Genomic DNA, 17,691 nt, shown 5'->3' on the forward strand with positions numbered 1-17,691 from the left:
CACTGGAACTAGTTAGAATGATAAAGGAGATGCAGAGATTTTCTACAAAATGTAGAAACTGTATTCTCTACATCAAGATGTATTATGTCGACAAACCTTACCACTTTTAAGAGTTGTCAGGAGTAGCCAGTCATTCAGCCTGGGCTAGGCTGGACACAACTGTTTGACTTTTAAGGCCACCTTTCCATTACTTTCTACCATGTATTCCCTAGCAGAGTAGAAAGGAGGCTTATCAAAATCCACCCAGACATCTGCATTATCTTCCTTGGGATCACTTGGCGATGCACGGGGGAGGGGTAAAACAATGGAAAAGATAATAAAACACGAAAAGCTAATAGTTGAGTAATGATCAAGGAATGTATTGGGTTGAATAGCATCCACCCAAAATTCATGTCCACTCAAGAGTCTCAGAATGTGACCCTACATATATTTTATCTTATAAAAAAAGTAAGGTCTTTGTAGATGCAATTAGTTAAGAAGAGGGCACAGTGGGTTAGGGCAAGCCCTAAATCCAATGACTACAATCCTTACACGGTCATGTAAAGACACAGGAACAGACACACAGGGAAGAAAGCCATGTGACAACAGAGGCGGAAACTGGAAACTGGAATGATGTAGCTGCAAGCGCAAGAATGACAAAGATTGCTGGTGACCACCAGAAGCCAGGAAGAGGCAGGAAGGATTTTTCCCTAGAGCCTTTAGAGGGAGCATGGCTCTGCCTACACCTTGCTTTTGGACTTTCAGCTTCTAGAACTGTGAAGGAATAAATTTTGGTTGTTTTAAGCCCTCAGTTTTCTGGTACTTTGTTACAGCAGCCCTAGGAAACTAATAGAAGGAGGTATAGAAAAGGTTAACTGGGGCCAGAAGCTTGAAAGATAGTGTGGGTAAGAATAAACAACAGAGTTTGAATTAATAGAGTTAATGATTTGAAAAGAATCTGTACTCAGAAAACTATAAAATACTCATGAAAGAAATTGAGGAAGGCACAAAAAAATGGAAAAATGTTCCATGCTCATGGATTGGAAGAACAAATATTGTGAAGATGTCAATGCTACCTAGAGCAATCTACACATTCAATGCAATCCACATCAAAATACCATCCACTTTTTTCAAAGAAATGGAACGAATAATCCTAAAATTTGTATGGAACCAGAAAAGACCTCAAATAGCCAGAGGAATGTTGAAAAAGAAAAGCAAAGCCAGCAGCATCACAATTCCGGACTTCCAGCTCTATTACAAAGCTGTCATCATCAAGACAGTATGGTATTGGCACAAAAACAGACACATAGATCAATGGAACAGAATAGAGAGCCCAGAAATGGACCCTCAACTCTATGGTCAACTAATCTTCGACAAAGCAGTAAAGAATGTCCAATGGAAAAAAGTCTCTTCAACAAATGGTGTTGGGAAAATTGGATAGCCACATGCAGAAGAATGAAACTGGACCATTTCTTTACACCACACACAAAAATAGACTCAAAATGGTTGAAAGACCTAAACGTGAGACAGGAGTCCATCAACATTCTAAAGGAGAATACAGGCAGCAACCTCTTTGACCTCAGCCGCAGCAACTTCTTCCTAGAAACATCGCTAAAGGCAAGGGAAGCAAGGGCAAAAATAAACTATTGGGACTTCATCAACATAAAAAGCTTTTGCACAGCAAAAGAAACAGTCAACAAAACCAAAAGACAACCGACAGAATGGGAGAAGATATTTGCAAATGACATATCAGATAAAGGGCTAGTATCCAAAATCTATGAAGAACTTCTTAAACTCAACACCCAAAGAACAAATGATCCAATCAAGAAATGGGCAGAAGACATGAACAGACATTTTTCCAAAGAAGACATCCAAATGGCCAACAGACACATGAAAAAGTGCTCAATATTGCTCGGCATCAGGGAAATCCAAATCAAAACCTCAATGAGATATCACCTCACACCAGTCAGAATGGCTAAAATTAACAAGTCAGGAAACGACAGATGTTGGCGGGAATGCGGAAAAAGGGGAACCCTCCTACACTGTTGGTGGGAATGCAAGCTGGTGCAGCCACTCTGGAAAACAGTATGGAGGTTCTTCAAAAAGTTGCAAATAGACTACCATATGATCCAGCAATTGCACTACTGGGTATTTACCCCAAAGTTACAATGTAGGGATCCAAAGGGGTACGTGCACTCCAATGTTTATAGCAGCAATGTCCACAATAGCCAAACTGTGGAAAGAGCCAAGATGTCCATCGACAGATGAATGGATAAAGAAGATGTGGTATATATATACAATGGAATATTATGCAGCCATCAAAAGGAATGAGATCTTGCCATTTGCAATGACGTGGATGGAACTGGAGGGTATGATGCTGAGTGAAATAATCAGAGAAAGACATGTATCATATGACCTCACTGATATGAGGAATTCTTAATCTCAGGAAACAAACTGAGGGTTGCTGGAGTGGTGGGGGATGGAGGGATGGGATGGCTGAGTGATAGACATTGGGGAGGGTATGTGCTATGGCGAGCGCTGTGAAGTGTGCAAGACTGTTGAATCACAGATCTGTACCTCTGAAACAAATAATACACTATATGTTAAAAAAAGAAGAAGAAGAAGATGATAGCAGGAGGGGAAGAATCAAGGGTGGGGAATCGGAGGCGAAAACGAACCATGAGAGATTATAGACTCTGAGAAACAAACTGAGGGTTCTAGAAGGGAGGGGGGTGGGAGGATGGGTTAGCCTGGTGGTGGGTATTGGAGAGGGCACGTTCTGCATGGAGCACTAGGTGTTATATGCAGACAATGAATCATGGAACACTACACCAAAGCTAATGATGTAATGTATGGTGATTAACATAACATTAAAAAAAAAAAAAGAAAAAAATAGAGTTAATGATGTGAATCCTGAATCTCCCACTTACTAGCTATGGGAAGTTACGAACATATTTAAGACTGTTTCCTCATCTGTAAAGTGGGATACTGTCTACCTCAAGGGGTCCAGGGAGTATGGAAGGAGATACCTAACACTTACTAATGCCTGCCAATAGCACTCAATAATTATTACAGATAAAAGGAATAGAGGGAAAAGCACATGAAAAACATGCCTGTGAAGAGATAGACTATGGCTCTCAGTTAAATTCAAACATTGTTGATTAGAATGTAATAGGATTTTTTTTTAAGATTTATTTATTTGAAGAGAGAGAGTGCACACGGGGGAGGGTGGGCACAGAGGGAGAGGGAGGGAGAGAGAATCTCAAGCAGATTCTATGCTGAGCTGGGAGCCTGACGTGGGGCTCAATCTCACCACCCTGAGATCACAACCTGAGCCGAAATCAAAAGTCAGACGCTCAACCAACTGTGCCACCCAGGCACCTCTGGAATAGGATTAAAAAAACCCCAAAACTTTACTGTACTTTACAGATTGCAAATAAATAGCACTGTCAAAGCTTGGTGACTGTCCCCTTACACTGATGGGAAACTTACTTCCACTGGAAATTTATAAAGTTTGAGGACAGTGACATCCTTTCAGCTTTACTGATGAAGATTCCTTGATTTAAATTCAATCTTACCTAGTGTTCTTCAGAATTTCTGCTTTAGAATAATACACATTATAGCTTCTAACCCAACTGATGAATGTGGTGATCGATTTTATTTTCTTTTGACAAAAAGGAAAGGATCAAGTCATACCCCATGCTGCACCACTGTTTCAGGGAAGCGTCTCAAAAGTAGAAGCAACATTTCTGATCGTTCCAACGTGTTGAAGCATTGTTCCGTAACCTTTAGTAACATTTCGCACTGGACCCGACCAGGGAGAGTTTCAAATAAACCTGTACATAACACATTTTACTTTAAAAAATTTCTTTCAGAAAGAAAATCCCGAAGCTAAAGTGGAAATAAGGCATTTTCATGTACAGAACAGTAAATACTACATTTAGAATCACTGTTTGAGTTTTACCTACAACCTAGAAGGCCTTTGGGTCAGATGGTATTGGACACAGATGTTTGCTGAATGACCCTAAAACATTTGGAGGCCTTATTGGATCCAGAAGACAAGAATGGCATAAGTGAAGGGTCACAACAGTGCTTGTTGGCTGAGATAAAGAGGATGCATTTGTTTAAGGTGAAATGACCTAAACCACCCACTTTTTTATCCAGAATTTGAAATCTTTGATTGGCTATGGCAACCAACACAGAGTGAAGGTTAATGAGAAAGCTCATAAATCACTAAAAGTTTCTCTCCTGTTTTGTGGAGATCTGCCTAATCTACAGATGCTTTCTGATCACTATAAAATCTGTTAAAAATATATTCAATTCCCTGGGCTAACTGATAAATCTACACCCTTTAAGGAAGCTTAGAGGTTTCTATACAAATACTCAAGGGACCAAGTAACACCATTTGAATAGACTTCAGTTGTCAAGAACAAACACACATTTGGGTACCAATACCACAGATGTTGAATTTTCTGTGAAATTACTGTATATAACTTAGTATTTCAGAAGCTGTAATTTATACACCATTAGTTATCACTCCATTCTTACTTCTTAAAAATTGGGTTTGTTTATCCTGTGAATCGTTCCTTAATGCTGATGTAATAATGCTGATTTCTCTCCACACCACCGGCTGATCTGGGAAATTCACAAACCTATTTTAAAATTAATGCATTAAATTAAAATGTCAGATTCTATATAGTATTACAAAAAGAAAAGAACATTAACATATGGAGAAATACACATTTTTCTTTATTACAAGTGAATATGTAGATGTACCGAAACAAGCCAAAATAAAGATATAAAAATAAAAACTAAGGAAAATGAAGTTAATCACAAAAGTCTTTAGAATTTTTTATAAGTGAAAAAACAAATGATCATAATATATAAAGCGTTCCTAAATATCAACAAGAAAAAAGAACTAAAAGAAAAAAAAAAACCCTACCCAAAAGAAAAAGTGGGCAAAGGCAAATCACAGAAAGAATACAGCCAAAGAGAACCCTTGAAAAGATACTCAGTCTTATTAGTAATACAATGAACACAAATTTTTAAAAAATAGTAAGATACCACTTTCTATCACACTGGCAAAAATTAAAATATGATAGAAAGACTGATAATATCCAATGCTGGCAAATGTGTGGGAAAATGGGCACTCTTATACACTGCTAGTAGAAATGTAAATTGGAATAGTATTTTTTGGAGAGTAATTTGATAGTGTATTGTGTATACCCCTGACTGTGAAAATCAATGTTTAAGAATCTACTCTATAGAAAAACACTAAAATATGGGTACAAAATTGCTTACTGACACTCTGAATATAATCTCAAATAATTGGAAACTACCTCAATGTCCACCAGTATTATGAAATGCTATGCAAATATGCAAAAGAAGAGCTCTACATACTGAAAAATAAAGGCATCCCTCCATGGCCGGGGGTGAAGAAAGCAAGCTGCAGTGTGAGGTATGTAGCATGATTTCACTTTTGTAACCCTTCCCCACAAAAACCAACCTTCATGTATTGTACTGTGTACACATGTACACAGTACATTTGTGTATACGCAGACACACAAAACTTAACTGGTTGAGTTGGAGGGACTTGCACTTGTTATTCTCTACACTTCAGTATTGTCTGAACTGCAAAGAGCACGTATTATTTCCACGTATTATTTCTAAAGCAAAATAAATTATTGTGAATAAAAGTTTTCCCAAGAATAAAATATAAGAAGACTTCTCTGCAGAAGGCATGTCAGCAGTTAACTGAAGGCCTAGCCGTAAGACTAAGTAAGCTTTAGATACCAGAGATGTAGATGAACTTGAAGATCCTCCCCCAAGTCCCACTTCCACACACAGACAAAACCTCACGAGAGATCCCGGGCGCTTCAGGTTGAACTCACATGTCGTACAGCAGTCTCCCAGCGGTGTTGGTCCTCTCGGCATTCCGTTCAATGGTGTACATCTCATACTGAAACACATATCAGCCCAGAGGGTCACAACCTCCGCCCGGGGCTTGGTCCTAGCTCACCGCCCGCAGCGCTAGCTGGCCTTCACTCAGCACTCCCAACCCGGGAGGGCCTGATAGCAAAGCATCACCTGGTGGCACAGAGCCACGGGGCTTACGAGTGCGACCCTCGAGCTCACTTACAATCCTTCGGTACCCAAGAATGGAGGAATACTGTCTCAAAAGTAGCAGACACTAAACAAATGGCTGCCATGATGATGAAGGAGCGAGAACGGCCTTTCCCAGGGGCGATGCGGTGCCGTCCCGGCCACCGAGCAGCAAAACACCCCCACGCCTCCAGCCACCCGGACCTCGAGCGGGGTCCGCTGTGTCTCCAGGTGCCGGCCTCGCGGGAGAGGGGACGTGTGAGGGGTGTCGGTGAGCGGGGCGGAGGAGGTGGCGAGAGTGGGAAGAGAGGGTGCGGGGCGGGCCGGACTGGAGGCGGCCGGCCCCTCCAAGGCGGGAAGAGCTGGCGGCCAGGGCAGCCCGGGTGCGGCGAAGTGCTCACACCTACGCGGAGGCAGCCGCGTGCATGGGCCTGACCTCACCTGGATGTTAAAGTCGGCGGGGTAGAGGCTGCGGGCTGTGATCAGCCAAGCCTTGGCTGCCCACAGGTCCTGCTGCACCAGCTCCCGGGCTCGCTGCACCAGGAACTCGCAGTCACCCTGGGCCGACATGACCCAGGAGGCGTCAGGCCGCGGGCAGCTGAAGTCGTTTACCTTCCGGCTCTGGAGCCACAGCCGCCGCCGCCGCCGCTGCCGCGGGGTAGGCTTCTGCGCATGTCGAGGTTGGCTAATCCGGATGAGTTTTCCGGGTTTTGCGAGCAGCCTCCTCCGGTCAGCTCTTAGTAACCGTCCGGCCCCTTCCTCCTTTGAGGAGCTAGTGTTGTGGTACCGACTTTTCCAGGTCACCTGCAAAATGTGGAGAAGTGGATTCCCACTCTTGCGGGCTCCAGCGTGACTCTCGTCCAGTCAGGGAGCATGCGCGAGAGCCCGTACTCGCCGAGCCGCCTCGGCGGGTTCTCCTATCCCTCTCCTGGAGGTCTGCGGAAGGGCGGTCCCTGGGTGTCCTCGAGTCTGGTATCCCGGACCAGGCTGGGAAGAAGTTTGAGAGGAAAAGGCAGAGAGCGGCCTGGAAGGCGGCGGGAAGGAGCGCGCAGAGCTCCCTCGGCCCCGGGCGGAGTTGAGGAACTTGTCCTTGGGTCATTGCCCAGGATTAGGTTTATGGGAAAAAGTCTGAGGCCAGATAAGGGGCCAAGGCACAGAGGGGCAACGTAGTGCCTAGCGTTCGTTCTGGTGCATTTTATCTTTTCTAAGTATGTCCACGTTATATTGTTACGCCTTTATTCGCTGATTTCTGCAACAAACTTTGAGTAATTGCGGTAATTAGTACTTGAAAAGTGCTTTGCTGCATGCAGTAAGTAGGGGCTACAAAGATTATTCCTGTCGCAGCAGAGGTTTTACAATGATACGGACATGTGGCCTACAGAAAAATAGGCCATTTTAATGATCTCTTCCCATCAAATCAGTGTCATTTTCACCAAAACTCCAGATTTGTTTTCCATTTGAGAGAAGGAAAACGAAATAGTCTCCCTGCTCTGGTGAAGGGGAGGCCGCATTTAAGAGCTGGAGTAGCAATACTTACCTGCCTACTAGGAAGAATCTACCAAAATGTGGATTCATTAGTTTTCAATCCAAGTTCTATATACAAAAAGTTTTAGCAAGTTCTATTTACCACTGATATCTTTGATTTATTTGATTTAAAGCCAAGAGATTAAGGATTCAAAGCTGGTATGTTTTAAAAATAGAAATTACTAGGTACTTATATACATGAAAAATTATATTTTAAATAAATATGAATATATACATTACTATTCATGGATATATATAAGGACTAATTATTCTTACTAATTGTGATAATTTATAAATAAATGATCTTAAAGTTAATAGTGAGTTCGTATGCTAACTTTAGAGATAAGTACCAAGAAGGGCGGGCACAAAGAAATAGTATAAAGCACCACTGCTGTCAAATCCAAGCTCTTTTATTTTGCTATTTAGTTTATGATACCATTCTAAAAATAGCACTTTTAATTATCTTCCCCTTTACTCAGAAATTTTAAAGGTTTTATTTATTTGAGAGAGAGAGCATGAGATGGGGGAGGGTCAGAGGGAGAAGCAGACTCCTAACAGAGTAAGGAGCCTGATGTGGGGCTCTATCCTGGGACTCTGGGATTATGACCTGAGCCAAAGTCAGACACTTAACCGACTGAGCCACCCAGGCGCCCCTTTTACTCAAAATTTTTAAAATTTGATTTTGTTTCATTAGTAGCCCCAAAGATACCTTAGCTAGATTCACTGCATTAACATCAGTCATTATCTATTGATTGCGTACTTGAGGAAGCATTCTGGTTCCAAAGATGCTCTTTAATGTCCCCTGATTATGCACAGCAATAGCCTAATTGTGCCATCACTTTGTAGGCCAGGATTGCCCCGTGACAATTCTTTTGGCTTTGTAGAAAAGAAGGTAGAAAATTAAACAGCTCAGAGTAATTTTTATCTTATAACATATAGGTCATGAAAACATTGCTGCCTTAAATTTTTTCATTATTTATTTTAATAAAGTGCTATGTAAGGATTTTCGAGTGGCAAAAGTAACTGATTTGGTTTTTAAACTTCATGTTTTGGGTCTGGAATTACCAAAACAAAATTGTACACTCATCCCTAAGTCTTTAGTTCTCTAGTGTTATGTTAGATTACAGATGTAAATTAATATTTTCCATCTAGGGGCTAAATAAGGGAGCTCTGGTTGTATTTAGATACCAACCAGTTGAAATAGCCTCTTACTTTTTGCCAGAATACAATGTAAGATTTGTAGCTATTTTCTTGCCATCTTCTTGATTTTGAAAGGTGTCCAGCTAAACATTTCTCCTAGGATGTCATGTTGACATCTGGAAGTACAGAAAGGAGGTACCACACAAGGAGAGTTGCCATATTTTGACCTATTTGCTGTGATCTTGAAGGCTCACTAAGAATCTGAGCTCCTGGCTCACGTTCTCCACCACAACTTCTAAATCATGTAAGATGCCCGGCATCCAGCCTGAAGTTCCTTAAACTCAGTTCAGTGATTTGTATTAAACTCTATGTTGCTTTTTACCTTCCACCTGAAAAACTTCAAATTCACAAATGCAAATCTTAACTTGCCAGCACTTGGTTCTTTTCAGCAATTTCCTCATTTCTCTTCTCCTGGATTTTAGCTTCGCGGATTTCTATTTCCTTGACACCTACATTCTTCTAGTATATTTGACTCCTCCTGGACCTTCTCCTTTTCTACTGATGCTAAAGTCTGTGCTCTGACATGCAGCATGTTCAAGGTCTGTGCATTCTGATCCCACCACTATATCCACTCTTCAAGTTACCAACCCTGGATCCAGCCTATGTGCATCTTCCCAGATGTTGCAACTGGCTTGAAATAGGTGCAATAAATATACGTTCAATGAATGCAGAGGAGGCTGAGTTCTCGGTGAATAGCACACACAGGTGCAGATTGATGCTGCACCAAATTCCAGGGCTTAGTATCAATTTGAGCCCTCAACTACTCCCACCTCCCATTCTTTCACCAGCTGTTTAAAGCCTTTGTAATTTTTCTCAAGTGCTCATACGCTCTTCACCTTAAGCAGAAGATTTTGCCTTCAGTCGAGGAGATTGAGGCCATCAGGCCTTACTTACCTCCTTCAATTTTGGAACCATGGCCCTATTTATTGTTCAACACCAAACACGCAATGGGGTACATATTCTTAAAACCCTCTGATGGTTTCCAATGCGCTGATACCTGGCTTGCAGGCATGGCTCTGCCTTACCTTTTGCTACCACCCCTCCCCCCACAATCCCAGAACTTTCAGTTCTTCCCTGTGGTGTCTTCTCCGACATCCCCAGGCATTCACATGGGCTATCACATCTGCTCTGCTCAGAACACTCCCTACTGCTAGCGCGGAAGGAACTAATTCTTCGTGTCTCAGATAACACTTCCCTGACCCGTCCCTCCTTGGTTCCATCGTCCTTATACTGTTTTATAACTGATGGTTTGCCAGACATTAAGCTCCATTAGATCAGGGGCCTGTCTCTTATGCTATTACTATCTCAACCCTAAGATATGCCAGGCATGTAGGCTTTCAATCAATTTAGGTGAGTTTTGAATTTTTTTCACCCTTTGCTTATCAGTTTGCCTAAACCTTTAATTTTAGAGATTTCATTCCCTCTGGTTTCAGAGGATAGAGGGTCCCTTTTGTTCAAGGCCAAAACCACCCATGCTCCGAATCCTGTAGCCTTGGCTTCCTCAGAAAATCTGCTTTATCCATTATCCTCACATCTACAGTGTCCATCTATTTCTACCGATTCCTACCAGCAGAGGACATATTTTAGGGGGGCTGCTACAGCTTCCCATTGTTTCTAGTAGGGGCTGTGTGCCCTGCACCGTTCCCCTCTCCCAGGCGACACACCCATTCCCACTGCTGTATGGGCTGCTAACCGCCCACAGCTGCTCCTTCTGTAGAGAATTGCCTTCAGCTTCCTTCAAAAGTTGGCCATTCCCACAGGAGTGATACAAGGTACAAAAGGTAGTGCCCTTGCCTCAAAGGGAGGAAATCTCTGGTATAGTTTATGTTCAGGGCAAGTTTGTCTGAGACCGCATGTATGTTCAGCTCTTTCCTCTTCCCTATCCTGCTTCCTTCCCTTAGAGGCTTTTCTTGAAGGACACTCCCTCAATAAATCATGTGTTCTCAAATCCCTGTCTCAGGATTTCTAGGTAACCCAGCTTCAGACAGTAATTACTCCTGGACATGGGAGCACTATGAGGTACTTCAGAAATCCTCTGGGTCCTAGACTAGTCCCTTTGCATCATTTGTGCAGCTGCAACCATTTTCCCTTGGGAATTAGGATCCGTGATCTAATACAGTAGCCCCTTTCCTTTCTGCCTATTGGTTCAGTGGTGGAAGGAGCACCAAATGGTCAGGTGGCAGTCTTGCTTCCAACTCAGTGGAACCCTGACTATGTTCCCTTATGGTTACCCTCCTCTCTTCAGAATTAGGACTTCCAAATCCTTAGAGCACAAGATTTAAGGGGGACAGAAAAAATTCCATTAGTGGATTATTGGGTGTATTTTGAGGGGCTACTCTCTCCTCCTACCCTTGTTTGGTTTAAAGCATATCCTATGTTGATAGGACAGTTCCCCAACCTCACAGGGTGTGGTTTAGCTGACACCCTAATTAAGCCTCCAGTAGACCATATTCCACCATTCTGTCAGGCCGCCTACTTCTGGGTGATGGAAACAGAGTAAGACCAGTGAATGTGCTGGGCCTGTTTCCTCTGCCACATTTCTTTTGCCGTAAAATGAGTTATTGGGCCTGAAGTGATATTGTATGGGATACAATGGTGATGAATAAGGTGTTCTGTAAGTGCATGAATGGTGGAATGGGCAGAATGTTATGGGGGCAAATCTGAATAGTATGAATTCCCATGAGGAAAAATCACTCCCTTCTCCATGAAGAACAGGTCCAGTGTTAAGTAATCAGCTTTCCACTAGGTAGCTGGCTGCTCCCCTCACCCTCCACCTGAGGGAAATGGCGCCATATTGGGGGTCTTGTTTTGGCTTCTGCCATTGGCCATTTGGGCACTCAGTGGTAGCTCCAGCCATATCATCCTTGGTGAGGGGAAGTTCATGTTGAGCTCACACATAGCATCCCTGCTGCCATGGCCACTTTTTCAGGGAAACACTGAATGGCTGGGGAAAAGAGATTGACCGACATCCATGGGATGAGTCATCTTGTTTCCACCTGATTTAGTGAGAGTCTTCTTCGCTGTGGATGTCCTCTGGGAAGCATTTATGTAAAATACAACTGCCTTTACATTTTGTACCCATTCTGAGAGTCCACATTATTACTTTCCCAGATCTCTTTGTCACCAATCTTCCAATTTTGCTTTTTCCAAGCCCCTGATCTATCAGATAATCTGTCAGTGACTTCCCATGTCAGTAGAGATTCATACCTCAGATCCAGAATGGACCATTGGATGAACTGCCCAAAGTTCTACCTGCTGGAGATATTTCCTTTTATTGTCTCTTAGGGCTAACCCTGAGTATGGCTGTCATTTGGTGGTCACCCACTTCCAGATGCCAGCGTACTGTGCACACCCTTGTGTACACCAGGTACTCTCATGAGGCCACAGACGTGAGCTCAGGGAGAGGTGGTAAGGCTGTAGACATATCTACAGGGGACTCTGGGCCATACTCATGAAAATTTCTTGTGATTTTCAGACCTGCTCAGGCTCTCTCTTATCTATTATATTTCCACTAAATAGTAGAATGATTCTACACACTCCTAATTTTTTAATGGGATCATAAATGATGTTTTAGATAATGGAAAGTTCATGATGTGCATCTCAGATCACAGGCAGTTGATATCCCACAGGTCAGGGGTCAATGTCCACCAGGCTCCAGTACCAATCCAGGAACTGCTTTTTTTTTTTTTTTTTTTTAAGATTTTATTTTATTTATTTGAGAGAGAGAGAGAACAAGCAGGGGGAGCGGCAGGCAGAAGGAGAGGGAGAAGCAGGCTCCCTGCTGAGCAGGGAGCCCAATGTGGGGCTCCATCCCAGGACCCTGGGATCATGACTTGAGCTCAAGGCAGATGCTTAACCAACTGAGCCATTCAGGGGCCCCTAGGAACTGCTTTTCAAATGAGCTTGCTTTGGGTTCACACTGTGATTCTCCCATTAGCCCTTGTCAGAGGCTCCACACAATATTCCCATGTCACAGGCATAGGATTCTATTGGAATCTCTGCCCCTTTGGGCTCCACTCAACTTGGCATTTGCTTACCAAGTATCAGAAGCTGTGCTAATTTCTTTTACTACAGAGTAAAGATATATATCTGGAAAAGCAGCTGAAGTTAACACCAATACCTGATTAAGTTCATGACAACTCATAGTCATTCTCTAAGATCCATCTTGCTTTTTCAAGGATGAACCATCAGTTGAATTAAATGGGATGTAATGGGAATCACCTTCCATGCATCTTTCAGTAATAGAGACTTTCACTCTACCTTTCCTACACAATGGCTCTTACTCCATTAGGAAACCAATTCTTTCTGTTAGTTGCTAAACATGTCTGTGGGGAAATAATTACAGGATCATTTCCTGTGAGATTTGTTGGACATGCTGTGAGATAGCCTTGGACAAAGACACCAGTTATGACCTGACTGGTAGGCCGGTGTGGTGCTGTGGGCCTTCAGCAGTTAATGTTATTCAGGGTTAATGAACTAACTCAGAATTAATTAATTCAAATTAATTCATTATCCAATAACCCTGACAAACCCAGGTTTTCTCTTCCCCAGTGCCCATCACCCTGATAAATGGCTGTACATCCTCTGTGGAAGGCTTTAAGGAATTTAATCAATTTATGAAATTGTGGCTAAGTTGCAAAGTCCTTTTACTGTGTTCTTCTCTCGGAGAAGAAGCTGAATCTAGAATTCTTGATAAGTGCCTCATATTGATAAATTTGGCCCTCCCTAATTTCACAATTTGTCCTTTCTGGTCAATGCCTTGATTTTCCATTCCAAGTGTCTTGTGGATGTGAATTGGTAGGATCTTATGATTCCTTTGGGATATATTCCTTTGTCTATTCCTGGAATAGGTTTTATAATTCACTCTGGGTCATACAGGAATTTTTCCTTAAAAAAAAAAAGATTTTATTTATTTATGAGAGAGAGAGAGAGCATGAGTGGGGGAGAGACAGAGGGAGAGGGAGAAACAGACTTGAGCAGGGACCCTGACACGGGGCTGGATTCCAGAACTCCAAGAAGGCAGCTGCTTAACTGACTCAGCCACCCAGGCACCCCGGGAATTTCTTTCCCTTTTAAAAACATGTTTTACTTGGAAATAATTTCAAACTAACAGAAAAGTTACAAGAATAAAAATACTATAAAAGTTATTTGTATATCTGTTATAAGTTGACTTGTGCCTCCCAAAATGGGTATGTGGAAGTCCTAACCCCTAGTACTGTAGAAGGTAAACAAGGTCTTTACGGAGGTAATCAAGCTTTAAACTTGAGGTCATTGCATGAGCTTAGGCCCTAATCCAATATGACTGGTGTCCTTAAACAAAAGGGGAAATATGGACACAGAGACATATGTGCACATGGGAAGAACCCCAGGTGACCATGAAGGCAGAGATCAGGGTGCTGTAACTACAAGCCAAGGAGTGCCAAAGACTGTGAGCAAACCTCCAGAAGCCAGGAGATAGGCCTGGAGCAGATTCTCCCTCATGCCCTTAGAAGGAACCAAACCCTGCTGATACCTCGGACTTCTAGCCTACAGAAGTGTGAGACAATATATTCTGTCGTTTAAGTCAACAAGAGTACTGCTACCTAGTGTAGTACTTCGTTTATGGCAGCTCTAGCAAACTAATATGTACCCTTTACCCAGTTTCACTTACTGTTAATATTTTACTTCATTTGCTATGTCATATGCATGGATTTCCTCTCTCTCTCTCCATACACACACACACACACACACACGTATTTATGCATATATATGTATGTGTATGTAATACCTATTTTTACCAATTTGAGACTAGATTGCATGTCATGGCCCTTTACTCCTAAATACTTCAGTATGTGTTTTCTAGAAATATGGATATTCTCTCACATTAGCCACAGTACAGTTATCAAGTTCAGTAAATTTAAGCTTAATAAAATTGTTTTATCCAAGCTACCATCTCTATGCCATTTTTAAAAAATTTATTTGACAGAGAGAGACGGAACACAAGCAGGGGGAGTGGGAAAGGGAGAAGCAGGCTTCCTGCCGAGCAGGGAGCCCGATGCGGGGCTCGATCCCAGGACCCCGGGATCATGACCCGAGCCAAAGGCAGACGCTTAATGACTGAGCCACTCAGGCGCCCCTCTCTGCCAATTTTTAATGGTTTTTGTAGCATTCCCCCCGCCTTGAGTGAAGAATCCAGTCTTGGATCAGGTATTGCATTTACTTTTCTCTTAGTGTTCTTCAGTCTAGAATATTTCCAGTCTTTCTTTGTCTTTTATGGGGGCATTGACATTTTTTGAAGAATTTAGCTCCCCTCCATTTTCTTTTAAATAGAAAGTTCCTCATTCTGGCCTCATCTGATCCTTCCCTAGATTTAGGTATGCATTCCCAGGTGGAATGAATACTACATACATGGTGTAGCCTTCTCAAGAATCACATCTGGAAGCGTATGATGTCCATCTGCCCCTCACTGGTGATGTTTATGGTGATCACTCATTCAAGGTGTTGTCTGATTTCTCCACTGTTATTATTTTTCCTCCTTGCAACAGTGAGCAAACTGTAGAGAGACACTTCAAGACCATACAAGTACTCTGCCATTTTGGAACTTAACTCTTTTTCTATGCCTGGAGACAATGAGGGATAATGGGATGACTCTGTCCTCAGTCATTGCAGCCCAGCAGCAAAGAGATACCAAACTCCTTGGAGACCATCTCATTTCAACCCATGCCTTGAGTTGAAAGTTCAAGACATCAAGCTTCTCTTTTTCAAAGATGCCAACCCACTTATCAGTGCCACAGCAATCCAGTGATTTTCCAAGTCTTTTCTCTTCATTGTACTCCATCCCATGCCCAAGACACCATAATTTGAGTAAGCCTGATGCCACGGTGTGCTCTTGTTTTCCAGTGTTCCATTTCCCTGTGTGTATTTAATGAAGGAGCCATTTACAGCAGTGTGCACAGAGTTAAGAGAACCAACAGGGGATGTTGAGTGACCAGGAACTAGTGACAGCAGGATTACAGCCTTTTTATCTGAAGGATGAATGCTGAGCTCATGGAGGAGGGGCATCCTAGCAGAAGCTGCTGTTACAGAGGGATATAGCCACTGCCAAACCTCTTGTGCTGATACAGGAAGAGAGTGGACAAGAAATACTCTACTTCTCTTTCTTTCTGCCCTCCAAGATCTCATGGTACTTCCCACTGGATGTCCCTAACAAGAAGCTAGAGGGAACTCAGCTAACAGTCTCTAGGTTTCAGCCATTGGAGAATAAAGGGCAGAAGAGGATAAAAGCAGCACTCATCTCTTCACTATATGCTGGAAGGAACTGACTATTGTCCTTTGTTTTGCTCCTGCTGCATGCAAGTCCATTCTAATAATGCTTCCAACATTTCATTGCATTTTTTCTTTGTTATACCAGTTCTTAAAGAAAAACAAAACAGCACAATCCACTTACCCTCTCTCCTACTCTTTTGCTATTATTGTCACATATATTACCTCTGTGTATGTTATAAATGGTATAATGTAATGTTAATTATTGTTAATTAGTTGTAGATCATATGATACTCTCCCACAGGTCATTCAGTTTAAATGATTTTTCTTTATATGTTTGGCCTTTAGAGAATTTAAGAAACTAAAAGTTACTTTTATCTTTACCAATATCTTTAGCATTTCCAGTGCTCTTTTTTCCTTCTTATGAATCTGAATTTCCATATGGTATCATTTTCCTGCAGCCTAAAGAATTTTCTTTTGTATGTCTTGTAGTGTAGATTTGTAGGCAACAAATTATTTAAATTTTCATTTATGTGAACATGTCTCTATTTCACATTCATTTTTGAAGGATATTTTCACTCAATGTAGAATTTTAGGTTGATAGTTGATAGTTTTAATTTTGTTTTGGCACTTGAAAGATGCCCTTGCTTTGTTTTTGTTTTTGTTTTTGAAAATATATATGCACCCCCATGTTTACTGCAGCATTATTTACAATAGCCAAAGATGGCAGCAACTTTAGTGTCCATTGATAGGTGAATGGACAAAGAAGATGTGGCACATACATACAATGGAATATCACTCAGCCATAACAAAGAATGAGATCTTGTCACTGGTGATAACATGGATGAACCTAAAGGATATTATGCTAAACGAAGTAAGACAGACAGATCAAGACAAATACCAAATGATTTCACTCATATGTGGAATCTAAAAAACAAAGTCAAACAAACAAAAAAAGCAGAAATAGACCCATAAATACAGAGGACTGGTGGTTGCCAAAAGGGAGGGAGGAAGGCAAGGGGGATGGGCAAAATTGGTGAAGGGTAGTGGAAGGCACAAGCTTCCAGTTATGGAATGAAAAAGTCACAGGGATAAAAGGCACAACATAGTGAATATAATCAAAGGTGAGCATAGCATAATGTATAGAGTTGTCGAATCACCACATTGTATATTTGAAACTAATGTAACATTGTGTGTCAACTATAGGTCAATTAAAAAGTAAAGTAGCCCTTGCTTTGTTTTCTGCCCTCTACTTGTTCTAATGAGAAGTCACCTGCATTTTTTTTATTGCTTTTGCTTTGTATTTAATATCTCTTTTTTTAATTTTTCAAAAGAATTTTTGTTGTAAAATATACATAACACAGGATTTACCACTTTATCAACTTTTAAGGGTACAGTTCATTAGTGTTAAGTATATTCACATTGTGTGTAAGCAATCTCCAAAACTTTAATCTTGCAAAATTATGCCCATTAAACAACTCCCCATCTCCCATCCCCCTAGCCTCTGACAACCAACATTCTACTTTTTGTTTTTATGAGTTTGACTACTCTAGGTAACTTACATAAGTGGAATCAAATAGTATTTATTTTTTAATGACTGGATTATTTCACATAGTGTGGTGTCCTCAGGTTCATCCATATTGT

The 17,691-nt window shown here is 41.8% G+C and overlaps 1 protein-coding gene across 4 annotated transcripts in view; it reads right to left on the reverse strand.

Annotated features, from left to right (window-relative positions):
- Window positions 1-6,739, reverse strand: part of INTS10 (integrator complex subunit 10) — a 39,857-nt gene extending 33,118 nt beyond the window's left edge. For all 4 annotated transcript variants that reach the window (XM_021681552.1, XM_044912391.1, XM_044912383.1 and 1 more), the window contains exons 1-4: window positions 6,523-6,739; window positions 5,871-5,938; window positions 4,528-4,631; window positions 3,676-3,815 (exon numbers count right to left, since the gene is read on the reverse strand). In XM_021681552.1, coding sequence (XP_021537227.1) covers window positions 3,676-3,815; window positions 4,528-4,631; window positions 5,871-5,938; window positions 6,523-6,651 — 441 coding nt within the window. In that variant the 5' untranslated portion in view covers window positions 6,652-6,739. The remainder of the gene's footprint in view (window positions 1-3,675; window positions 3,816-4,527; window positions 4,632-5,870; window positions 5,939-6,522) is intronic.
- Window positions 6,740-17,691: the final 10,952 nt, after the last annotated feature.

Source organism: Neomonachus schauinslandi, chromosome 2 (genome assembly GCF_002201575.2).
Source record: "Neomonachus schauinslandi chromosome 2, ASM220157v2, whole genome shotgun sequence".
NCBI lineage: Eukaryota > Metazoa > Chordata > Mammalia > Carnivora > Phocidae > Neomonachus > Neomonachus schauinslandi.